The 25,563-nt window shown below is 59.8% G+C and overlaps 1 protein-coding gene across 3 annotated transcripts; it reads left to right on the top strand.

The window, feature by feature from the left end:
• The first annotated feature begins 114 nt into the window (after positions 1 to 114).
• Positions 115 to 24,081, top strand: JUP (junction plakoglobin). Of its 3 annotated transcripts, XM_075561811.1 has the most exons (15): positions 115 to 267; positions 11,008 to 11,220; positions 12,202 to 12,461; positions 12,586 to 12,824; positions 13,198 to 13,399; positions 14,885 to 15,029; positions 15,153 to 15,256; positions 16,179 to 16,517; positions 19,666 to 19,821; positions 20,053 to 20,172; positions 21,546 to 21,696; positions 21,798 to 21,919; positions 22,485 to 22,524; positions 22,718 to 22,884; positions 23,141 to 24,081. In XM_075561811.1, the coding sequence occupies exons 2-14, from the start codon at positions 11,016 to 11,018 to the stop codon at positions 22,867 to 22,869; spliced, it is 2,235 nt and encodes a 744-aa protein (XP_075417926.1). In that variant the 5' UTR covers positions 115 to 267; positions 11,008 to 11,015; the 3' UTR covers positions 22,870 to 22,884; positions 23,141 to 24,081. The 3 variants fall into 3 exon arrangements, with proteins under 3 accessions (XP_075417926.1, XP_075417924.1, XP_075417927.1); XM_075561809.1 differs by having other exon boundaries at positions 22,718 to 24,081; XM_075561812.1 differs by lacking the exon at positions 115 to 267 and adding an exon at positions 795 to 815 and having other exon boundaries at positions 22,718 to 24,081.
• Positions 24,082 to 25,563: the final 1,482 nt, after the last annotated feature.

Here is a 25,563-nt window from a genome sequence, read left to right as displayed (position 1 = left end):
CTCCGCCCCTGGATCGGACTGTCACGCGAAGCAGCCAGTGAGCTCGCAGTAGCGGGTGGGCGTCTCCCTGGAGGGCGGAGCTTCGAGGGGCAGAGAGGCGTGGCTTGGCTGTCAGGTCCCTTCGCCTTTTGTTCGGTTACTGAGTTGCTGCCTTGGCCAGCGTCCGGAGCAGCCGCCGCCCGAGCGCGCCGAGCTTAGTTCGCTGCCCGCGCCGCGCCGGACCCGACCCCGGCCTGACCCCGAACCCCCGGCCAGGCTCACGAGCAGGTGCGGACGATCGGGGACAGGGGTGGCAGAGGCGAGGGAAGGGGAGGCCCACAGCCGGAGGGTCCCCGCCGTCTCAGGGCAGGTGAGGGCGGGCGGCAGGGAGGCACCCTGCACTGGCGGCAGAGGGCGCGCTGGGGTCCTGGGCGCGGCGACCGAGATTCCGGCCGGGCAGAGTTGGGGGCTTCCGGAGCCGGGACTCCCAAAAGGGGTAGGAGGATTCAGGACAGGTGCCGCCGGGGTCGCGCCTTCCTCGGGGACCTCGGACCCCACGCGACGCCCGGTCCCAGACTCTCTTCCCAAGCTGGCAGGGGGAGACTTTGGCTTGTCCCTGGGCTCACTCTGCTGTTAGGAATTTACCGTTTGGGAAACTTGCCGCCGCTGGTCTGTTTGGGGCCACTCTCACCCCACCCCACGCGTCATCCTTGATTTCCCTCCCTCCCTCCCTACTCCCCCAGGCCTGGGTGCGGCCCTATTGTCTGCACCCTGCTTGCCCGACTGTGGGGGCTGTGCGCATTTTCCCAGCAAAGCTGCCCCCACCTGCAGAGCAGGTGAGCTTGCGGAGGAGGCCCTGCTCGCCGCTTCTGGCACCTGGTTGCACTGTACCTGGGTCCTCACCCTGTGCTTCCGTGGATACCTGGGACTGTGGCTTTTCCTCAACGGAGGTGGGATGGGGCACGGAAAGGCTGAAGCAGGGCCAGCCAGGCTCCGTGCCCAGCTGACGACTGCACGGGCTGGGGGCTCTGCTGGGGCTCTGGGCGGCGGAGGGGTCTGCATGAGCAGAAGTTCCTGACCCAGTTTTCAGTCGCTGTGACACGGGAGAGCAGGACTGCTCTTCTCTGCCCTCTTAGTATGGAGGAAATCACCCCAATCGAAACTTTCTAGCAGGAAGTATTCCAGAAGGAACTGTTGTCTGGGGCCCTTCCTGCCAGCTGGCACAGACCGCTCCCCAGGTTTAGAGGGTCTTTCTTTCTGGGCACAAAGCCCCTTCCCCCAGCTGTCCATGGCCTGGCCCAGGGCCAGAACCTTCGGTCAGACTCTGTCCTCCCTGCCCCCTCCACCCCATCCTGTTTGCTGGGCTGGAGGGGGTCTTGAGGTGGGGCCAGAGTGGGGGGGGGGGTGCGGGCCAAAAAGGAAGCTGCTTCTCTTCCTGCTCCCTGGGACACACCCTACCCCCAACCCGCCACCCCTGAGGCAGGACTGGTAGCTGTCTCTCCCACAGGTCTGCGTCCTTGCCTCAGGAGATGGGTGGTGGGGTGGGAGGTGAGAGGTGGAGGGAATGACTGTCTTCTTTCACCACCCATCCCCCACATGACTAAGCTGGCTGGTCATTGAGGCAGAAGACCTTGACTCCAGAGCTACTTCCCCTCTGATTTCTGAATTATGAAGGTGCATTCTTTCTGGAAGCGGAGCACAGTTCTTTCCTCACCTCTTTCCTGAGAGATTTTGATGGGTAAAGTGGGCTTTGAATAAAGCGTTGTGGGGTGAGGAGATACTTTTTCAATACTAAGTTCCCTCGGGCAGAGAGAACTCCATTCTTGCTCCCCGTACCACCTCCCACACCCCAGTTCCTGGGACCCCTCCACCTCCTCCTGTAGCCCAAGTGAGAAGTCTCCACTAGGCTTTCAAATAGTGCGGTTTCATGGCAGGAGGAAGGGCAGCCTCCTTGGGAGACAGAGAGGTTTGGGGGAGCCAGCCCCCCCTCAGTCCTGGGGAGATGCGGGTGGAGGTGAACTATTACTTGACTTGGTCTGATTTGCTGGGAACCCACTCTTTCATGGTTGTGGAGGCCTGGAGGGGGGAGTTGGGGAAGGAAGGAGGGGCTTAGACCTGAGAACCCAGCCTCCCCCAGCATGGGGTGTTCTGGTGGGTGCCCAGGAGCAGGAGGCTGGAGGGAGAGTGTCAGGGGTAGTGCACCTCTGGGAGCCACACGGGCATGGGGTTTGGGCCCAAAGAACCTGTTTTCCCTCCTCTCAGGGCTAAGGTGTTGAAGGGGGAGGCTTTGTAATTGTATTAGCTAATCTGGTTTGTGGCTGGATGAAAAGATAATACTGAGGAAGTATTGTTAGGAGGGAGGGCCCGGTGAGAACCAGCTACTTACTGGAGGTTGGCAGGAGTGCGGGGGAGGGGGAGGCAGCTAAAGGAGGAGAAGCCAAGGTGGGACTCCATCTGTGGGTTCGTCATTTCTTGCTAGATCAAGCCCCAGCTTGGGTGACATGAGCCCTTACTTTCCCCTCCAGCCTTCCCCTCCCTGACTCTGGAACCCCTGGCTGGACCTGGGGGCACACTTTCCTGCCTGGGGGCACATAGAAAGGAGTGCAGGTGGGTAGGGTGGAGGGGATGGGGGTCTCTACAGGGCCTTCAGGGAGGAGCCTGGTTGGAAGGAACAGAAAGGGGACAACTGACAAGTCTGGAGGAGAGCAGTTGTCCTCCTGTAGCAGAGACGCTGGGGCGGCTGCAGACCCAGGGGTTTGGGCTTGGACCCGCTGGGTTTGAACCCCAATCTTGTTACTCAGCACCTCTGTGGCTTGGCTTGGGTCGCTTCACCTCCTAGGTAAATACCTACCCAGTGAGTGACCATAGACCAGTAAGATTCTTGCCCTCCAGGGTTTGAGTCCCATTGGGGCACTGGCACCTCACGCACATCCACTGCCCATCTGTGTGGGTGGAGACTAGTCTGTTTCCCAAAAGCAGGCAGTAAAAGCCCTGTGAAGCTCAGTGGTCCAGTCCCCAGGGGCACCATGAGTCATTCAAACACCACCCCCAACCAGCCAGGCGGTTTTTGAGAAGTGGGCATCTTGAAAAAGCCTGGGAGGGCTGGGCAGATGCCAGGGAGGAAGCTCTCTCTTCATCCCCACAGCAGTTCTCAGAGGTGGGGTCAGGAAGCCCACTCTACAGGAACTGAACTTGGAAGTTATGTTTACTTGCCCCGAGCTTGCCCTGTGCGATGCAGGGAGGCCAGGACTGGGGTTTGGGTCGTCTGACGCCGTACCCGGATCTCTTCGTGCCCGTGACACCCCAAGGCAGTTCTGGGAAATATTTTCCGGGAGCCCCTTTTTGAATGCCTCTCCTCAGGAAACTAGAGCAGTCCGAAAGACCCAGGAAGGAAGGTGTGTGTGGGTGGTGAAGGGGGGGGGGCAGATATATCAGGTGTGGTGGCTTGAAAACCACCCCTCCGGCTTTGGCTTTTGATGTGGGGGGAATGTATCCCTAAGACCAGGCATTGTGTTGGAGGTGGAGAGGCTTGGCAAAGGGCAGGGGTCAAAGCTGTTGCCGCCTCCTGGCTTCCAACTGGGCAGAGCCCTGACCTGTTCCAGGCTTGCCCCTGTGTAGGAAGTGGGAGTGCTTGCTGTACTGGGGGCTGGGGCTGGGCCAAAACAAAAGGAGGGGGTGTGCTCCCTGGGGCATGGAGAGAAAGGAGAGTCAGATTTAGGTCTGGTCTAATGCCCTGCTAGATTGTGCCAGGCAGGGCTGCCAAGCTGCTTTGGATCTGGGGAAGCCAGGCTTGGGGGTCACGGGCCTTTCAGGTGGGGGAGTTAGGGTCTTGGGTGCTGTCTGTCAGTGCAAGTGTTGGTTCTTCAGGGAGGAGTGGTACTGATCCTAGACCTGCCTGGGCCTGGTGTCTCTGCCAGTGGGGTATCTGACACCAGAACTGGCCTGAGAAATGGGCTCTGGAAATCCTATATGCGGCTTGGCCATAGGGGGTGGGGCGGGCTGAGCGTAACCCTTGAGGTCAGGAGGGGGCTCCAGGCAGAAGAGAAGGTGGTGGGGTTTGGGGGGACAGAGGGGAGAAGAATGAACTGTTCTGAGGGACTGCTGCTGCTGAGGGGTTGTTGGGCTGGGAGCTAGCCATCACCCCTGAGAACCCAAGCCATTGAGGAGGATGTTCTCAGGGAAGGAATGAGGTTAGGCAGCTAGAAAGACTTCCTGTCTGTGGGAGACGAGATGAGATCTTGAGGTGAAGAGGAGAGAGAGAGCTGGGGGTTCTGAGTTGAGCCAGCCCTGAAGGGGCTGAAGGTAGAGGGTGGGGCTGGATGTCAGGGGCCAGGCCAGAGTGGCCCCTGTAGGATGAGTCATGGCTTTGCTGGGACCCCTGGGAAACTAGCATGGTGTCATGGTGTCTCTGGGGAGACAAGAGACATGGCAGGTGTCTGGCCCAGTGACTTCTGCGAAGTGAAGGAGTGGTGTGGCCGGGCCAGGTCATGGGGATTTGTGTCCCTCCAGGTGACACCAGCAGGCCTCTCTCCCCCCCACCCCCACCCCTGGCCAGGATACAGCTAAATTGGGGTGGTGGTGGAGGGGGGGTTCTGCAGGACACCAACTGCCCCACTTTCCAGCGGCTTCCTTGGCCAGGGCTGCATGGAACACTGGCTGTTGCTCAGCCTTCTGGCATCTCAGCCTTGGGGGGCCCTCGGGCAGGCCGTTCAGCTTTCCTCCCCGATGTGTGTGTGGGTTAGCACGCCCGGGTCTCTCTGTCCCCGTTTCCGTCCCTGCTGCTGTGACCGCAGATTCTTGGGCCCCGTCTCTGGTTTCCCTCAGGCAGGGTGGGAGTGGAGCTGCTAATTTGGACAAGGGTGGACTACAAGACCTCCACGCCCCCCACCCCACCTCCCTGACTGGGAAGATGATCCTATCTGATCATGGAAAGTTTCAGACTGAGAAGTCTTTCCAGATCCTGTTCCGCAGAGACACGCCACCACCGGTTTCTCTGCCCGCTCCTTTCCAAGCGTCCTTTCTGAGCGTCCTTCTGTCTGTTTGTTTGTTTGACCTCGATGAGCTCAGGCGTGGTGTCCAGTCACACGCGCCACCCAAGCCCTCCGTGGCCTACGTGGATGCCTCTGGAGACCACTATGCCTGCGGGGGGGGGGGGGAACTGATCCAAAAAGCATCCAGACCCCCTCCCCAGAGGCCCCAACACCAGCTGGGGTCAGTGCCTCCTGTCATCAAGTGGGCTGCCGGGTAGGCCCCCTCCCCAAGGGGATGGGGGGATGGTCAGGGCAGCAGGGACCAATGACGTCAGCCTTTTGCTGTGACTTCCTGGTCCTGGCTGAAGTGTTTGCCCCAGGAGTTCCAGCTCTGGGTCATCTGTCCCTTTGGGGCCCTGCCCACCAAGGGTCACAGGCAGGGAGGGGGCCTGCAGCTGGAGCCCTCTGGGGGGGCTTCGGCCACAAGGCATCCCCACCCCCAGACCCCCTGCTTTTATTTCCCACCAGGCTTAGTTTGCTTTGGGCAGCAGCCCAGCCAGAGGAAAACAAACGCAGCTGGGTCGCCTGAGCCCACAGCACCCCCACCCTCCCAGTGGTGTGTTCTCAGGCGGCAGCCGGGGCGGGCTGTGCTCCAGCAGGAAGAGTGAGGGCCTCCTGGGGCAGCTCACTGGCTGTCAGCTCCTGGCGACACCCTTCTTTGACCTGGACACCCTGACTGCAGGACCCGAGTTCTGCTTAGCTCCCGCTTCTGCCCCTGCCCTCCTGGATCGGCCTGTCTGATGGGGGAGACACAGGAGGCTCCCCCAACTCTCAAGGGAAGCTGTCCAGGCTCTTCCTGCTTCTGGTTTGCCCTTGGGAGGGGCTGTGGGCCAAACTCCGACAGCATGGGGGAGGGGCACCGATGACCCTGTGGGCTGAGCCTCCCCAGGAGCCGCTATGCAGGGAATGCCCAGGCTGGGCTGGCCAGATACCAGAGGCAGCTCACGTGACTGGGAGGTGGGAAGAGGGGCACGGAGAGCCTCCACCTGGACTGTGCAGCACTGTCTGTTCCCAAGGCTCCAGCCTGCCCCAGAGCAGCTCCCTGCTAGTCTGGTCTGGGAGGGGAAGGCGGCCCCCTGGGCCCTGGGCCCACACCTCCTCTACCTGCCCTTTCAGGCTGGGCTATGAGAAAATGCCTGCCTGGGTCTTTACCCTGAGAGAGGGCTGCTACAATTCCCACCCAGGGTCTGGAGAAAGCAAGACTTGGGCCCACCCCATTTTACAGGGGGTGCTATGGTGGGATAGTGGGTTTTGAGTTGGGCTGCCAACCATGAAATTGGCAGTTCAAAATCACCATCCGCTCCCCGGGAGGAAGAAGAGGCTTTTTCACTTCCGTAAAGTGTTACAGTCTTAGAAATCCACATGGGCAGTTCTCTCCTGTCCTACAGGGGTCTCTAGCTCTATGAGCCAGAGTGGACTTGATGGCAGTGCATTTTTTGTTTTGTTTTAATTTTACAGGGGAGCAGTGAGGCCTCAGGAAATGGAGAGGCTTGTCCCGGGGTGCATAGCGGGCAAGGGGCTGGATGAGGTCACCAGATGGGCTCTTATTCCGTGTCTGCACACAGCCCCCTGCTTCTGTCACTGGCTGAGCCCAGGACCCCAGGCTCCTCCGACCCCAGCCCTGCCCCATGTGTCCAGTCCCAAGGCAAAGTCCCTGTTTCTGAGCCCGGCTCCAGCACAGCCTCTTGGCAGCCCGTCCTTCCCTGATTCCAGGTGTCCTATTGACATGTGACACCCCTCAGCCCAGCCGTGCCTGTTGCTGGCTGTCCCCAGTGACTGCCGGCTGAGACAGGAACTGGGGTGGCTCTGGGGGACATTCTTAGGTTTAGGGTGCCCAGTGCTTGCCTTCTGGGTTGGCCAGGCAGGGGTGAAGGGCAGCCTTCCAGATTTCCTGAAAACTCTGAGCAGAGTGAACAGAGTGACCTGAGGACATCCTCTCCTGGGGCGAGTCTTCTCTCTTCCTGTCTTCCTGTCCCTGTCCCCACCCTGTGGTCCTCTTCCGGCTCTGGAGCCAAGGGCAGAGCTTACTGCTGAACAAAGGCCCCCCATTCAGCCCAAAGCCGCCCAGTCTGTCTCTGCTCGCCGCTGGCCAGAGGACATAGGCAGGGCTGGGTCTGTCTCCCTCCCTTCCACTCTGGCTCTGGCCAAGGCCTTTCTGAAAGGCCTGACTCCAGGGTGGAGAGGGGCTCAACCAAAGAGGGTGCGGCCCCTCTGTCCTGGGCACCCCCAAACCAGCACTTCGGTTTCTTGTGGAGTTCTTTGGTTTTTTCTTGTTGGGAGAAGGTGGAGGCTTAGTTGCTGGTCCTGTGGGAGGTCTGACCATGTATCAACAGCTCTTCCCTTATCCAGCACTCTCTCTGAACTGCTGTCTGACTCTGGCCTTGTCCACCCACCCTCAGCCCCGTGTGGTCTATCTTGGGAACCTGGCTCCTCGCATCTTAAGATGCCAATGGTCCACAGATGGCCAGGTCTACCTGGGCTGCCATTTCTGTAGATAAAACCCAGAGAGGAGACTAGATCCTGGGGTTCCTGATTCACAGCCTGTGCACCTGGCCCATCAGCCCCCTGTTCCTTTTCATGAGGGGGGCTCAGCTCCACCCAGCAGCCCCTTTTGCCACGTACCCACCCCTGCTGTCCTTCCCTCTCTGCGGCAGGATGTCTGGGCCCCTCTCGTCAGCCCAGGTATCCCTCTGACCTTGGGCGCAGCAGCTCTCAGCAACTGTCCGAGTCCCACACTTGGCTTTGAATTCCGCCCTTTCTCCCTGTGGAGTCTCACTTAGAGACTGGGAGGAGCGGACTGCCTGCAGAGAGTGTTTAGAGGGACAAGGCATGAATGCGGTTCATCAGATGTTAAAGATAACCAGACCTTTCCCCAAGGGCTCCTCTGACCCTCAGTGCCAGGCTTGGGCCGGCCAGAATGGCGAGGGGACCTAAGAGGAAACTCCTGTGGCCAGCTGTGACCTTGATGATCCCTTTAGCTAGTGGCAATAGGGTTGGACAGCTGATTACTGGAGAGGGACATTTTCTGGTTCAGGTGGGGTGTCTGCCCATCAGGGTTGGAGGCATACACTTTGACCAGAGATGACTGAGACTGGGCAGCCAGGTGCTAGCTCAATTCTGTGCCCATCAGAGTGACATGGAGAGGGGCGAGGTCTGGTGGGTTCTGCGCTGGGGCTGCTACGGCAAGGTCAGCAGTTTGAGCCTGGCAGCCGTTCCCGGGAGCAAGAGGAGTAGAGATTTACAGCCTCGGGGCTCCTTAGAGGGGCAGTTCTACTGTGTTCCGTAGTCTCAGTAGGAATTGACTCACCGGCAGTGAATTTTCTAGGGCAGCTTCCCTCTCCTAAGGGCCCTGCGTGGTGCACATGGTTACCAGCTTGCTGCGGTTCAAGGGCACCCACAGATGACTCTGGAGAGAGGTGGGGGGTCTCTCCTGCACAAGGCAGCTGTTGGGAAGCCTTCGCAGGGAGCACGAGGTGACGCATGTGCGTCGTCAGCCTGAGTCGACTCCATGACGGCGGGGTGTGTTAGTTGTTCTCCTTTATTTCCTGGTGGCCGAGTGAGTGTTGGACTGCTGACTACAAGGTTATCAGTCCAACCCCCCCCCCGGCTCCCCCCCCCCCCACAGCTGCTCCAAGGGAGATAGCTGCTCCCGTAAAGGTCTATAGCTCCTGGAACCATACCTAGGGTCAGTCACTGGGAGCCAGAGTCAACTTGATGGCTGGGGGTTGGGCTGGGGGCTGGGGGCTGGAAGTAGCACAGACAGAAGGCTTGGAACCACAGAAATGATCCCCCAGTCTGGAGGCGGTCAGCCTGGTCCTGCTCTGAGAGGACGTCCGGAGCCTTGACCATAGCAGCATCACTCCACTCACTGCCTCCTGGTCGCTCAGCGGCTGGGGGCTGGCCCCTTCTTGATGTCAGCCAAAGACATCGTCATTGGCTGCCTGGTCCACCCTATTCCAGTATGACCTCATCTTCCCTTGATTACATCTGCCCTAACCCTGTTTCCAAATAAGGCAGGTCTCCTGTCATGTGCAGGTCCTGGAGGTTAGGACTAGGACCTGTTTGGGGATATGTAATCCAACCCCAGACTGCTGTATTGACCGGTCCAGTTAACTAACGAGTTCCACCAGCCCCTGCTTGGGTGTAGTCTTCCTGTCTGCTCCTTCCCACCCTCCCCCCTGCCCCCCCACCCCACCCCCTGCCCCACCCTTGCAAGGGCAGCTCTTGTGATGGGCGGGCTCCTCCCAGAGCCAGGTGACTCCTGCACTCTTGGGCCCAGAGTAGCCTCATTTCTGCCTGCTTGCAGCCAGGGAACTGGGGAGTGGGTGGGCGTGGGGTGGGGGTGGGGTGGAGGTGGCTCCTCCTGACACAGTCACCCCAGGCGAGGGCCTGGGAAGACCATGGCACATCTGGTGGCATGGAACCTCCGCCTGCCGCTCTGGGCCTGTTTCTAGTGTCAGCCTGAAACCCTGAGTCACTGGGCGGGTGTGGGGGGTGGGGGCAGCTGGGACCTGCTGGCTCCTGTCTCTGCAGGTGTGCTCCCAGGCTGGGAGGGGCCGGGAGCCTCCATAAAAGGCTGGGGAGCCTGCAGGGTCAGTCGTCATCTCCCGGACCATCATATTTGGAGTCTCTTTATTTCTGGGGTGGGGCCAGGTTGCACCAGCCACTCCACCCTCCTCCTTACCAGCCCCCACCCCTCCACAGCAAGACAACCGGTTTGAGGTGCTACGTGCTGTTCAGCATCATTGGGTGGGATCGGGGGATTGGAGGCACAGCTTGAGGTCTGAGGAGGGGATCTTGCTCTCTGAGGCCACCCCAGGATATGGCAAAGACCACAGACTTCAGTCCCTTTTCCACCTGGTGCCACTTCACCTGGCAGAGCCTCTGCATCCATAAACAGGTACAAAGCATGTACTTTGAATCCCATTTGGGAAGCCTGTTGGCAGCTCCCTGATCTCCCCTGCCAGGCCACTGGCCTCCAGAGGTCAGTTCCTAAGACAGTGGAGCCCAGTACGGGCCCACTGCATCAGGCACCACTCTGGTCCCTCTGCAAACCAACACTCGCCCTGTCTTGTAAGGCAGTGGGGACCCATTTACAGATGAGAATACCGAGGTGCAGCACACCGAGCCGGCACAGAGCTGGCTGAGACTTGAGCTGGGGTGCAGAAGAGGTGGGGGGTCTTCAGGCTTGGTCCTCTGGGACCACATGGGAAAATTCAGGGCCTCCTTTCCCAGGGGCGTGCACGTGTGTGTGTGTGTGTGTGTGTGTGTCTACACTGGCTACTCCCAGCAGCCTCCTGTGCCTCCCAGAGAAACCTGTCTAACCGCTTCCCTGCCCTGCCCTGCCCAGTCCCCAGTCCAATGGCTGTGTGCTGCTGCCTCCTCCGCAGCCTTTCCCAGGGAGCCCCAGTGGGTGGGGGTGGGTTCAAGCAACTCCAGAAGCTGCAGCAGACCTCAATGATGACTCCTCCTGCCCCTGGGAGTGGTGGGTGGGGCAGAGAGGTGAGTGAGCTCAGGCTGGAAAAGGGCACTGGGTCCTCCATAGCCCCACCTCCGAGCCTCACCCCACCCTGGCCTGCAGCAAGCCCAAGGCTCCCCTTGACTGGAGCTCTCCACCCCCGGACAGCTCCTCCTGGGCCTGGTGGGCCCTTTGGGGGTTCCCTGAATTCCTCCATCTGGGGAGGTACCCTGGTGGTGGTGGCACAACAGTTACTTATTGGGCTGCTATGGGCGGGGGGGGGGGGGTAGCAGTTCAAAACCACCAGTCGCTCTGCAGAAGAAAGATGAGGCTTTCCATTCCCATTAACAGTTCCACTCTTGGAAACCCACAGGGACCGTTCTACCCTGTCCTATAGGGTCCCCATGAGTCAGAATCGATTCAGTGGCATCGAGCTTGGTTTTGGGGAGATAGGCAGGAGGAGACTGGATAGGGCCCGGGCTGCAGTGGGGATATCAGGCCGGGGTCAGCTGACTTCCTGCCCCTCTCTCGTGTCCTCAGCATTCACAATGGAGGTGATGAACCTGATTGAACAGCCTATCAAAGTGACTGAGTGGCAGCAGACATACACCTACGACTCAGGCATCCACTCGGGTGCCAACACCTGTGTGCCCTCTGTCAGCAGCAAGGGCATCATGGAGGAGGAGGACGCCTGTGGGCGCCAGTACACGCTTAAGAAGACGACCACCTACACCCAGGTGCCCCAGAACCAAGGTTGGAACCCTGGGGCTCTCCTGTGGGGTAGAAAAGCTAGGGGAGGAGCAAGCCACCCAAAGGGGAACTTGGTCAGAGGGCTTTCTCCAGGTAGGGGAGAGGAGCTTCTGAGCTGGACAGAGCCATATGTGGCAGGGGAGCTACAAATGAAGGAGGGAAAGCCACAGCTAAGGGTCCCCTCCACCCAGGGGCCCCTCCACCCAGGGGCCATCAGGGTGCTTGTCTCCCTCCACCCAGGGGCCATCGGGTACTTGCTAGAGCCAGGCTGCCTAGGAAGCCTGGATGCCTAGTTGTGGGAACGCCCCCAGGTAAGATCTGGAGCAGAACCAGACGTCTGAGCTCAGAACCGGCCCTTGCTTTCTGTTCTGACTTTCCCTGGCCGAGCTGCCTTATGATACTGGGTGGTGCTCTGGGCCTCTCCTTGCCCTCCCATATAATGGGCGAGTTGTTGACAATGGGGGTATAATTAGAATCATGAAATGTCCGGGTTGAAAGAGACCCAGGTTGTCTACCTGATGGTTAAGGATGCGGGTTTGGGCTCTGGAGTCAGACTGCCTGGCTTCAGAGCTCAGGTTGGGCTTTAAAAAAAAAAAATCTGTGACTCAGTTTTCCCATTTATAAAATGGGATAATAGTACTTTTCTTAGGATGGGTGTGGGAATTCAATGAGAGGAGAAAAGGTCAGAGGAGCACCCATCTCGCTGCCAGGCCCAACAGGGCTAGTCATAATTATGGTTGTGAACTTTTTTGTGCTTAGCTCGTGAATCCTCTTTTCAGTGACTGCCATCTCATTTAATTGTCCCGAGGCTTTTGTGTGGTGGACAGAACAGGTGGAACCTTTATTTTGACAGATTAAGTCCGGAGGCGTGGAGATGGTGGGGCGGGGTGCCTGCTTAAGGTCTCTCTGGGTGGGAGGCAGTCCAGAGAGATACCACCCCACCCCACCACCCCTGCAGCTCAGATCATGCCTGTTGGTCCCCAGGTGACCTGGAGTACCAGATTTCCACCACGGCCAGAGCCAAGCGGGTGCGGGAGGCCATGTGCCCTGGCGTGTCCGGCGAGGACAGCTCGCTGCTGCTGACCACTCAGGTGGAGGGCCAGACCACCAACCTGCAGCGGCTGGCCGAGCCCTCCCAGCTGCTCAAGTCGGCCATCGTGCACCTCATCAACTACCAGGATGACGCCGAGCTGGCCACGAGGGCCCTGCCTGAGCTCACCAAGCTGCTCAACGACGAGGACCCGGTCCGTGGGGGGCTCTGGCTGGGCGGGGCAGGGCAAGGGCAGGAGGCTGAGAGAAGGCAGGCAGAGCCGGTCAAGCCGTCTCCCTGCCCCTCCGGCCGCCCACTCACGCCCCGCCCCCCCGCAGGTGGTAGTGACCAAGGCGGCCATGATCGTGAACCAGCTGTCCAAGAAGGAGGCGTCACGGCGGGCGCTGATGGGCTCGCCCCAGCTGGTGGCGGCTGTCGTTCGCACCATGCAGAACACCAGTGACCTGGACACGGCCCGCTGCACCACCAGCATCCTGCACAACCTCTCCCACCACCGCGAGGGACTGCTCGCCATCTTCAAGTCAGGCGGCATCCCTGCCCTGGTCCGCATGCTCAGGTGTGTCCCGCGCCTCCCCCTCCCCACTCCCCCCACCCCCCGCCTCCCGGGGCTGGGGCACGGATGGCAGGTGCTATGGAGCAGATTCTTGACTCGCCGCAGACCGACCAACAGAGCGCGCTCCCCTACAGGGTTGATGGTTGACTTAGGCTGGCATCGCCCTGGGGGCAGATGCCCACCAACCCTCTGGGTCCCGCCCAGGGCTGCTAGGGGGGCTGGGGGCTCAGGGATAGCACAGCCTGGCTGCAGCCATCCTTCCAGCGCGCACTGGGGCTGGGTGCAAGCGCTGATGGCGGATCCTTCCGCGCGGGTGTTTCGAGAACTAGGAGTTCCCCGGGACCTACCTCAGCTAACTCCCCGCCTGCCACTCCAGCTCCCCGGTGGAGTCCGTGCTGTTCTATGCCATCACCACCCTCCACAACCTGCTGCTCTACCAGGAGGGCGCCAAGATGGCCGTGCGCCTGGCGGACGGGCTGCAGAAGATGGTGCCCCTACTCAACAAGAACAACCCCAAGTTCCTGGCCATCACCACCGACTGCCTGCAGCTGCTGGCCTATGGCAACCAGGAGAGCAAGGTGGGCCACCCCCCCCCCCCCCCCCGCAGGCCCCACCTATTCTCCTGCAGCCCAGGCGGGGGTGGGGGTGGGGGTGGGGGTGGGGACCCCTCCTCCATCATCTCCCATCCTCATGTGAGCAGTGCATTCTCCACACACAGCCCTGCTTCCTTGGAGGAGTCACATGGCCAAAGTGGAACTTAATATCCGGTTTCGCAGTGACTTCCTCCCCACCCTCATCCCTGTTTTTTTTGCTGCTTTATCCTCAAAACCACCCTCTGTGATGGCCAGCGTCTCATACGGTATTCGAAGGCAGGGCATTCTATGGCCCTGAACAGCGCTGGACACAGTTTCCCCCAAAGCAAAGACTTTGATCCCAGGCTATAATTTCAGCCATGTGGCTGGGGAGGGACGGTTGTCAGAGTAGCCAGCCTCTGACAGTATCACTGCTCTGTAGGCGATAATATATAAAGATTAAAGTAAAGTCACAGAGAATAAGAGATAGGAGAGAAGAGAAACTAAAGGAGTCAGGCACATTTCATGGTGGCATGTTCACCTCAGCCTCTCTTGGTAGTCCTCGCAGAGTTGGGAGACAGGGGGAGGAGTGAGAGTATATTTCTAACCAAGGCTTATATATACTTAGGTGCATGCAAGCCCCTCTGATTACAGGTAATCACCCACTCGTCACAGGAAGGGGTTGTACCGTAGGCAATACAGCAATGGGAGGGAGTACACCTAGGGGTGTACAACCAATAGGAAGAAGAAGGATTAGGGGCACACATGTGACAAGATGGGTGGATCCTAGATTCAGGATGGCAGCATCCTAGATTCAGGATGGCAGCCTAACCTGTTGCCCTGGGCTAGACCAGTTCCTTGGGCTCTCCTGGGAAACAATCATCCTTATCAGTAAGGTGTGAGCCCTCCTTAGGGTGGGACAGACAGTAGTCTGATTGCTCTGATGGCTGAATGCCCTCAGGGAGCAGCTGACCACACACTGAGCTACCAAGCAGGAGACAATCTGCAGGGGAAATCTTTTGGTACCCCACAGGCGGTGGGGGTGTGTTGTTTATGTTTCTAAATGGTTACGCTAGCAGTTTGAAACCACCAGCTCTTCAGGAGATGGAAGGAGCTTTCTTACTCCCTGTGAAGAATTACAATCAGAAGCTGGTGGGGGGATTGGGGGGGGGGCAGTTCCACCCTGCCCTAGGGGATGGGTGAGTCAGAATGGACTCAATGGCAGTGAGCTTGGGGTTTGGGGGAGGCTTTTACCCAGCTGGCTTTCCGTAAGGACTGTGCTCTTTTCCGTGTTGCCGACAGCCATGTGTGTGAATACGGTTTCCCCACATCCTCGCCAGCACTGAGTGTTATGTTACCCTTGTTCCAAATTCCAGCCTTACGGAATGGGCACAAACGCTATTTGGGCTTTAGTGGATGCTTCCTGGCGACAGCCCCTGCCGGCTTCTGCTCTCCCTTCCTGTGGCTCACAGTCCTCCCTGTTTCCCCCAGCTGATCATCCTGGCCAACGGAGGCCCCCAGGCCCTTGTGCAGATCATGCGTAACTATAGTTATGAGAAGCTGCTCTGGACTACCAGCCGGGTGCTCAAGGTGCTATCTGTGTGCCCTAGCAACAAGCCTGCCATTGTGGAGGCTGGTGAGTAGAGTGGCCTGCGAGGGTGGCCCGGTGGCCAGGAGGATTGGGGTGGGGCCCCTGTCCAGCGGCCAGGCTGTCCCTTGTGCTCCACTGTGGCTGATCAGATGCCACCCCCTCCCCCAGGTGGGATGCAAGCACTGGGCAAACATCTGACGAGCAACAGCCCCCGCCTCGTGCAGAACTGCCTCTGGACCCTACGCAATCTCTCGGATGTGGCCACCAAGCAGGTGAGGGGGACACTTGGGCCTGGAGGCCCTCATCCCTTTAGCTTAAGGATCTAATCCTCTTTGGGAATACGGAGGGAAGGAAAAGGAGGTTGGTGCTTCTAAAGTGGGGTCCGGTGGGGCCAGGCAGATGCAGGGATGGGGGAACAGTGGGGCACCAAGAAACAGAGAGCTTAATCAGTTACAATCAAGGAAACTGCAGCTTCAGGATACATCACCTGGCCCCCCTTCCAACCAGATTACCTTCCTGAGAGCCACCCCACCCCCACCCCAGCCCCTGCCCTTGGCGAGGAATGGATGGTTGGCGGAGCACGTGCCCTGTGCGGGTCTGCTGGGCACGATGGACTTAGCTCACTTCACCCTTCCAGCAACCCTGGAGGGAGCAGATGGGACCCCGTTGTTTAGACGCAGCAGCCGGCCTGGGGTCAGTCTCGGGTCTTCCTCTTCCAGCCCAAGCCCACGTGGCTCTCCCTGGGCTTGAGATGATTCCAGAAAGCGGACTTAGCCTGAGGACCACTGAGGGCAGCAGCGAGGGCCTGCAGGGCAGGGCCAGAGTGTATGAAAGTGAGTCACTAGTGGGCCGGCAAGGCCATCAGCATGTGCGACCTCGGCTGCAGTTCCCTCCTGGCATGGCTGGCATGGCTGGTGCTGGAGACCCAGGGGAGAGGCAGGATGGGCCAGAAGAAGCACAGTGCTTGGACGCAGCCCTGGGTTCAAATCCTGCCCACTAGTTACAGGTCTCTGGGCAAGTCCCTCCACCTCTCTGAGCCTCCGAAGGCTAGTGCGCTCCCTCACAGGCGTGGCTGGATCAAGGGGAAGCTGGGCTGACCAGGCATCCGCTGAGCCTGGGCCTGGGCCGGCCTTCTCTCTGCTGGGCTCCCCCTGGGTACCTTCCTCACTGCCTGCTTGCTCCCCCGACCCTCAGGAGGGCCTGGAGAGTGTGCTGAAGATCCTGGTGAACCAGCTGAGTGTGGACGACGTGAACGTCCTGACCTGCGCCACGGGCACGCTCTCCAACCTGACCTGCAACAACAGCAAGAACAAGACCCTGGTGACGCAGAACAGCGGCGTGGAGGCGCTCATCCACGCCATCCTGCGCGCCGGCGACAAGGACGACATCACCGAGCCGGCCGTCTGCGCCCTGCGCCACCTCACCAGCCGCCACCCCGAGGCCGAGATGGCCCAGAACTCCGTGCGACTGAACTACGGCATCCCGGCCATTGTCAAGCTGCTCAACCAGCCCAACCAGTGGCCACTGGTCAAGGTGCTGACGGCCGGCCGCCGCTGTGTGGGGTGGACGGGGTGGGGGTGGGGCGGGGTGAGGATCAGGCATGTGTCACTACCTGCCATCGAGTGGATTCTGACTCCTAGTGACCCCATGGGACAGGGTAGAATCGTCCCTGTGGGTTCCTGAGACTAACTCTTTATGGGAGTAGAAAGCTCCTGAGCAATGGGAGGTTTCAACCTGCCGGACTGGGGTGCGCAGCCCAATGTGTAAGCGCTATGCCACCGCAGGAGTGGGTCGGTCCTGGCAGAGCTCGGCCCAGCCAGTTGTCACCGAGCAGGTCCCCACTCTTGGTGGTGCTTCGTGTGCTAGAGGAGGACCGAGTCCCGTGGGTTGTGCATTTCCGGTAGTGTCGCTGCTGCAAGCAGACGTAGCATAGCACGATGGGCACTGGGTCCACACGTGCGGGTCCATGGCACGCAGCACGCTGGGGGCTCGTGCCCAATCTCGGGCCCTCCCTGCTCAAATCTTGGGCAGCTGCCCCCTCAGTGAACCTTTCAAAGGGACTCTGGTCTCGTTGATCCCATGTGGAGAGCTCTTAAGAGAGCAACGTGCTCCCAGCCGCCGTGGCTACTCCTCACTTAATTGGAAGGAAGAGCATCAACCAGGCCTGTCTCCCCAGGCCCCTCGGTGTAGACTTGAACCTCCGACCCTTTGGTTACAGCCCAGGCATTCCCTAGGGACTCTGCAGAGCAAACCCAGCCTACCACCATGGAGTCCACTCAGACCCCAGAGCAGTAGTTCTTGACCTGTGGGTCACGACCCCTTTGGGGGTGTCAAACAACCCTTTCACAGGGGTCACCCGATTCATCACAGTAGCAAAATGACAGTGATGAAGTAGCAATGAAAATAATGTTATGGTTGGGGGGGTCCCTACCACATGAGGAACTGTATGAAAGGTCGCGGCATGAGGAAGGTGGAGAACCACTGCCCTAAAGAACGGGAGAGCTGCCCTGGGGGTGGGGGGGTGGCATGGGCAAGGCTGAGATCTTTACAGGAGCAGGCCATGGGGCCTTTCCCCGGTGGAGCAGCTGGCGGGTTCGAACCGCCCACCTTTCCTCAGCAGCTCGGTGTTTAACCGCTGCCCTCCCTGGGCTCCTGGCTAGAACACAACCAAACGGAACCCAAGCCCACTGCCATCAGTCCCCACTCAGGGCGGCTCCAGGCAGGGTTCCCAGCCTGTCAGCCTTTGTGGGAGCAGAAACCTCCCCTTTCTGCCACTGCTTGGCTGGTGGGGTGGAACTGCCTACCTTGGGGTGAGCAGCCCGATCTGTGACCTGCTGCCAGGCAGGGCGCCTGGCTCCAACAAAGGGGCCCTGCAATATAGGGGCTCCAAGTGGGGGTAATAGATTTCATCTGGAAATAGTATAGACCTGACTGACTCCGCCCAGACACATAGACTCCCAGCCTGCAGCGCTGTGCTGACTCCAAGGTTAAGGCATCCCTTTCAGGACCCCCCTGCCCCTGCCCCCCAGGTGACTTTATTGGTCCAGGGAGCACATTTATTGTGCCCTAGGGTCCAGCTGAGGGCTGCCCTCACCGGAGTGGTTAGACTGCCTCACTGCCCCATAGGTAGGTTCTTGTCCCTGAGAAGCAGGGAGAAATGGGGAAGGCCAGAAAGGGGGACACAATCGCCCAGGCTCCCATCCCGGAATGTGGGTTTCAGCCCCATCCAGATGCAGGAAGGCCTGAAAACTGGATTGGCAGGCAGGCATCCACCAACACTCAGGCGACAAAGAGGAGCACAGATTCTGGGAGAAGGGTCATCTCCAGAGAGGGAGGGTGAGGGTGGAGCCTTCTTAGGAGGCTGCCTGGGGGAGGTGGGGAGCAGCACAGGGGTGAGCCTGCTGGTGCATAGGCTCAAGGGACAGGGTTGTAAGGGACCAGGGTACAGAGAGAGACAGTGTGAGTGTGTGTGTGAATGTGTAGGGACAAGGAGGAGAACCCACAGCCAGAGGGATGCCAGTGCCCAAGCAGTAGAAACAACTGTAGACAAAGGGTCTCGTGGGGATGCGAGGCCTGGTAGACGGGTCACACAGGGAGGACTCCGGTCATTCTAACGCGCTGCGTACAACATGGGCCCTTCTTTGGCACTTGCTCCCAGCTGCCTCCGGGGCTTCCGAGAGGGTTATGTGGGGAAAGGGGCCGCTGACCACACATCAGGAAAGCTGAGTTGCCCCCCGGCCCCTCAGCTTAGTGACCAGTGACCTTGGCGCGTCGTCTTCCTTGTGCCAACATTAGCAGCTCTCGACTGCAGGCGTTTCACACGTGCCCTCCTGCCTCCCTGGGGGGAAGGTCCGTTGAGGAGACAAAGCTCTGGGAGACTCCAGAGCCGAGGGACTCTGGGATGCTAGAGAGCTCCTGGAAGCCGGTGGTGGGTGGGGGTGCGATGGGAAGGAGACTTCTTCCCAGAACTGCCCTGATGGAGGTTAGTCACTGCCGGCGCAGGGGAGCCATATCCGGGGCAACCAGAGCAGAGGCTTCCTGGGGCTCAGGGTTGAGGTTGGGTGAAGAGAGAGGGAGCAGGGCAGAGGGTCGGACTTGCAGATGAAGGGGGGTTCTGCCGTCATCATTTTAGCAGGGCCTGTTAGGATCTGAGCTGGAGAGAGACAAGGCTTTCTCCTCCCGGCGAGGGTTACAGTCTCAAAAAACCTCGGGGGCAAATCCGTCCTGTCCTGTACGGTCACTGTGAGTCAGAACCAATGCGATGGCATGAGTGTCTTAGACGGTCCCTGGTTGACCATTCACCTAAGGGGTGGTTCAAACCCAGCCAGGGGTGCTGTGGAAACAAGGCCCGGCCCTCTGCGTGTGTTGACTGCAGCTGGGCACACTCGATGGAGTCAGTGGATTCTGTAAGATCTGGAGTTGTCAGGCCTCAGAACGAACTGGGCGGCCTCGGCTTTGGTGTTGTTTGTGGGGTCTAGTAGAGCTGGATGTAGCACCCACACATCCTACGGAAGGAAAGGCTTGAGCTGGGGTGGGGGAGCCTCACTCTCAAGCGCCAGCCCGTCTGGGTCAGGCCTGGTGGGGAGAAGAGGCAGCGGAGGCGGCAGTCACTAAGGCTGTCCACGCGGGATCTTGCCAGCGCCCCCGGCAAGGTGCCTGACCGTTGCCCTTTCTTTGCCAGGCAACCATCGGCCTGATCAGGAACCTGGCCCTCTGCCCGGCCAACCATGCCCCACTGCAGGAGGCAGCGGTCATCCCCCGTCTTGTCCAGCTGCTGGTCAAGGCCCACCAGGATGCCCAGCGCCACGTGGCTGCAGGCACACAGCAGCCGTACACGGTAAGGGATGGCTGGTCTTTGTAATAGCCGACCCTCGCTCGAAAGTAGAGGAGCGTGCACAGGACTGTGTGTGTGCACACGGATGTGTGTATGTGTGACCTGGTGTGCATTACATGTGTGCATGGGAGGCAGGGAGGGGGTTGCAGCAGATGTCCACTCTGAGAACCGGTGGGGCTGGTCAGGGTGGCCCGGGAAGGTGGAGGTCATGCCTGGGTATCTCCTTGGCTGCAGGACGGCGTGAGGATGGAGGAGATCGTGGAGGGCTGCACTGGGGCGCTGCACATCCTGGCCCGGGACCCCATGAACCGCATGGAGATCTTCCGACTCAACACCATCCCCCTGTTTGTGCAGGTGAGCTGGGACAGGTGGACAGGAGAGGTGGTCTCGCCAACCCCCAATGAGGGGGGAAGACTGGGAGTCAGGATCTCTGAGGGACAAAGGAGTGGGGGCCAGTGGCCACCGTGGGAGCGACCCCTCAGCACCCCCCTGGGTAAAAATGGCTTTGTAGACCCGCGGGCAAGAGAAGGACCAGGGAAGACCAGATTGAGCTTCAATCACATAGACATGAAAACCACCTGTGCGCCCCACAAACAACCTGAGAAACAAGGAGGTCAGCAGCCACCTGGGGACATGTATGTGCAAGAATCGCAACAAGCTTGGGCTTTGTGTTGCAACCGAAGAACTTGGCTGTACACGATCCCAGTTGTTAGGCAGCAAAAGCAGCACACCGTTCCCAGGTGGCTCATAAGCCCGGCCCCAGGGCTTAAAGACACGAAGCTCCCCCGTCTCCATTGAGAGCCAGTTTTCCACTATCAAGTTGGCAATGGAAAAACAGAGCGCCAGTGGCCTGCGTCGGCCAGCTAATGAATGAGCCAAAATTCAAATGACTTCAGAGTCAAGTGATGGGGTCTTGTCGGTCACCTAGAGAAACAAACCAGTGACGCTCATGTGTGCGCAATAAAGGACCGCCTATCAAGAAGGCATCCCGGCCTGGTCCAACTCTGGTCCGTTAGTCTGACGGAAGTCCGAAAGTCCCTCATCAGATTTACATAGCCACATGCCAGTGACTCTGAATGGTGAGCCAGGAACCACGTCAGTGGGTGCAGTTATGTGGATCCAAAGTCCGTGGAAACAGCAGGGTGCTGGCAGCTCTCAGGGTGGGTGGCAGAGTGCCAGCCAGCAGGAAGACAGAAGTCTCAGAGAGAGGAGAGAAGTTCCCAGTTTCTTCTAAGAAGCACCCCCACCCCCAAGGAAGTGTCCCCAGACGGTGGCCTGATTGACAGGTTGGACTCCAGCCCCTGCACTTGCATTAAAATCCAAGTTGACATAAAGTCATTTAAGGACCACACAAGGCTCCCATGTTGTTGGCCGGGGATCCATCGGGAGACAGTTGTGCAGTCTGAGCAGACCCGTGCAGCGGTCACACCCTCGGCCCACGTCAGTCCAGCCTGGGACTCTCCTGAGAGTGCAGCGTGTGGGCGAAGGTTTGCACTTGGCGCTGACATTCACCGAGACAGACCAAAGAGCCAGCCGAGGGCAAGGAAGGGTCGACATCGGATCAGGTGGCCACTTGATAGAGTCGGAATGGGAAGGCGTCCACTCAGAGGCAGGCTGCGGCCCGGTGCGCCACCCACACTGCCCGCTGGGAGCCCGTGTCCCCACCCCACCCCACCAACCCCAGTGGAAGGCAGAGGTGAGCTAAGTGTCTCCCGCTCGGCCCGCAGCTCCTGTACAACTCCGTGGAGAACATCCAGCGCGTGGCTGCAGGCGTCCTGTGTGAGCTGGCCCAGGACAAGGAGGCGGCCGATGCCATTGATGCCGAGGGGGCCTCTGCCCCCCTCATGGACCTCCTGCACTCCCGCAATGAGGGCACCGGTGAGGGCCTGTCTGGGTAGTGGGATGGGGCCCGCAGGGGGCGGGGAGGGGGCCAGGCGGCATCTGTTCCCCCAGGCACCTGACTTGGCCTCTCTGTTCAGCCACCTACGCTGCTGCCGTCCTGTTCCGCATCTCTGAGGACAAGAACCCCGATTACCGCAAGCGGGTGTCCGTGGAGCTCACCAACTCCCTCTTCAAGCACGACCCGGCTGCCTGGGAGGCTGTGAGTAGCCGCTCTACGGCTTTGTGGTTTTTGGGGGGAGACGGAGCAAGAGTGGGGGGCGGGGATCCTGCTACACTGTCCACTTGCAGGCTTTGGCTCTGCAATGGGATCCTTTCCTAACAGCCGTCCAGCAGGGGGGGACGCTGAACTCTCAAAGGAACTTCCAGAAATGGCCATTTTATTTTGTGGAAACCAGAATCCGGGGTTTGAGGGAGGTCTGTGCAGGCCTGCAGCGCCCCTGATCCCAGGGGCCCGGGGCGCAGCTCCGTGTACCCGCTCTCCAGAGGAGGAGCTAGGCGTGCCGCCCATTGCACACCCACTCTGGAGTCCTCTCCCCTCCGCTATCCCCTCCCTGCCAGGGCAGCTCCAGCCGGTGGGGTTCCCCTAAGTATGAATGGTAGGGCCCTCTACCCAAGTTCATCAGGCCACAGGGTGACCCCACTGCATCTTCCCCTTGGGGGCTTTTCTCCCCCTGCAGACCCTCCTTTTAAGAAGCACCTTTGTCTGCTCCCCACTCCCCGCTGTGCTTTCCCCTTCCTGACCCCCTTGTCTTTCTCTGTCCCAGGCCCAGAGCATGATCCCCATCAACGAGCCCTATGGTGATGGTGAGTGTGGCAGAGTACGCTGCAGACTGAGGGCACCCCAGTCTGCAAGCCTGGAGCGGGCGGGGCGTGGGGGGCGTTTCAGTCCCACTGAGCATGTGCAGAGGTAGAAGAGGTGACAGAGGGCTGTCCAGATCCCCCCTCCCAGAGAGGGTGGCCTGAAGACCCCTAGACGGAGTCCCCTTTTCCTCCCCAGACATGGACGCCACCTACCGTGCCATGTACTCGAGCGACCAGCCCCTGGATCCCCTGGACATGCACATGGACATGGATGGGGACTACCCCCTGGACACCTACAGCGATGGCCTCCGGCCCCCCTACCCCACCGCTGACCACATGCTGGCCTAACTGCCTCTACTCCCAGTATGGCCCCTCCCTCCTTTCCCCACCTTAACCCTCTCCCATTCCCCACTTCCTCCCCGCCCCCACCTCTCTCAGGTCTCCACAGAAACCCAGGGAGCCAGTGTGGCTTGGGGGAGGCCTGCTCTATCCTGCTTTGTTCCAAGACCTTGGCCTGGGGGGCGAAGTCCTGCTCTGAACAGTCCCTCCCCCCCGTGGGTGGCAGGTGGGTGACATGGCCTTGGCATGACCCGGACCTCGGCCTCTGCTCCACCCCCAGGTACAGCTCCTCTTCTGAGATCCTCGGAGCAGACCATGGGGGCAGCCAGGACAGTGCCTGAGCCTGAGCCTAAGCCGGGGAGGGAGCTGCCCACTTCCTGCTGACCCCAGGCCTGCAGAGCTTCTCCCCTGCAGGGTCTTTCCCCTGCAGAGCTTCTCCCCTGCAGGGTCTGACCTGCTCCTGCCTTCCTGTCCTGGACTGTGGTCCCACCCAGGGCCCAGGGACCCTCCTGGACCCCACGGCCCTGGCCACTGAAGCTTTAAGACAAGTCACCACTGTTTGCAGCCCAGCAACCCCCACCCCACCCCACCTGCTCGGCTGGGCACCCAGGCCCTGCAGGTCTTGGGTTCCTTCTCCGGCCTGACCTTTCCACCAAACGCCACCTGACCAAACACCCTGAGCCTCCCGGGTCTCCAGGCCCTGGGTTCAAGGCCTAAATCCCCTGGAATTCAAAGTTTCTCTTGCAAAATTCAGGGACCGCCCAGGGGAGATGACATGGCGACTCAGGGAGCCAGTCCCCCTCCCGGGGGAGACTGCCTGGTTCTCTCTCCAGGACCTAAGCTGGCTTTGGCCCTTCCCGGGGAGCTCCCAGGACACCGCTCCTGCCCACCCCACCCACAGACTGCCCTAGCTGACCCCAGAAGTGCTCTTGGCTGACCCCTCTGGGGTGCGGCGTGGTGAAGGGCTTTTCCTTCCCTGTCCTGTTTCACCCCCCTACTCACCTCTGGCACAAGGAGTGGGGTGCTGGGGAGGCCCCACGGAAGAGTTTTATTGTTTCTGCTTTACGTTTTTGGTTATTGGTATTTTGTATAGACCAAAGCGAGGGAAATAAAGAGAACACAGGCCCAGTGGAGGCTGCTTCCGGGAGTTGGGTTGGGGGAGCTCAAGGGGTCCCATGACCCCCTCTGCCTTCCCTGCCTGGGGCCTTCACATCCTCAGTATTGGTTGCTGTGTGTGTCTGTCTGTCTGTCAGTCGGGGGTGGGGGTTGGACACACACACAGGTGTTTAAAGAACAGGAGCCAGTAGAACTGATTACACATTCATGGATCCATCTTGGAACTTTGGAGCCTGGGGAGGGGGCGTCTGCCACAAGAGGTGACCCCAGGCCTTACTGGCCCTAACAGGTTGACTCCTTTCGGGCCTCTTGCCCCCCAGTCTCAGTCCACCTCACATTTGACCCCTCTCTCCCTTCGTGGTCTGGGGCTTGGAAACCTAGCCCATCTGCCCTCTGGCCACTGGCCTCCCACTCAGCCCTGGGGCAGCTGGCTTTCGCCACTCTTCCTGCCCTTCCCTCCTGGAAGGCCTTCACCTGCCACTTAACCATTTGGACCCAGCATAGGCATCACTCCGAGGACACTCCGGGGTCACCTCCTCCAGCCCCAGCAGGCTGCCCGGGTGCCGTCCATCCTCTGTGTTCCGTGATGTGAAGCTTCCCATCACCTGGGTCGAGCCTGCTGATGTGACTGCCCGCCACCCCCACCCTCCTGGGGAGTGCAGGGGACAGGCCAGCTGGAGATTGAGAATACTGCAGTGGGTGCCGGGGAGCTGGCTTGCCTGGGCCTCAGCGCTGGAGGAGAAGTGGGGCATGGGCTTCGATGCCCGGGGCTGCTGGGACAAATGCCACTAGGGGGTTGCTTTCAGCACAGAAATTCATTTTCTCAAATGAAGTACCATGCAGGCTCGGGCCACTAGTTGCCTCCCTCCCAGGTAGGCCTGTACACAGTCCTCCCCATCTGTCCCACTTGCTCTGTGACTATGCTGTGCTTAGGTTTAGGGCCCAGCATACATGGAATGACTTAAAAAGATCCATTGCATTCGATTGCACTCTGGAAGGGCATTACATTATGTTCACAGCTGTAGGGGTGAGGATCCCAGCGTGTATTCTGGGTGGTACAGCAGATGTGGTACTTGGGGCAGAGAGCCCAGCTGCTAGGCTGGACCAGGGCATGCTGAGCCCCTGAGTTGGGGGAGGAGGAGGAGGGCCAAGCTTTCAGAAATCCCCGGGGGGGGGGGGGTTTCACAGGGCCCTCCCTGCCCTGCCCAGAAGCCAGGGTCCCAGCAGGATAACTTGAGAATTTAGAAAAGGGACAATGGTTTTCAAAAGTTCAGATGGAAGATAGTGCCCAGGTGATTCTAGTGGGGCAGCAAGGGAGGCGGGGCTCACTGAGGCCCTTGCTGTGGAGATGAGCCTTCCTAACAGGCTGGGGCCCAGCCAGCCCACACGCAGCCTCCCCCAGGGTACCCACTCCCTGACAGCAGTGAAGGTCAAAGTCAAGCTGAAGCCAAGGGCCAAGAGTCCACGGGTGAGATCCAGGCATGTGTCTCCCACTGCTCAGAGAAGATCTGAGAGACCAATGCAAGCCCCTGGCACACCCCTCTTCCCCCGAACTTGGGGCAGCCCACCAGAAAAGATGGCTAAAAC

Source organism: Tenrec ecaudatus, chromosome 10 (assembly GCF_050624435.1).
Source record: "Tenrec ecaudatus isolate mTenEca1 chromosome 10, mTenEca1.hap1, whole genome shotgun sequence".
NCBI lineage: Eukaryota > Metazoa > Chordata > Mammalia > Afrosoricida > Tenrecidae > Tenrec > Tenrec ecaudatus.
The sequence above is the reverse complement of the archived record's forward strand: the minus strand, read 5'-3'. Positions and strand labels throughout refer to the sequence as shown.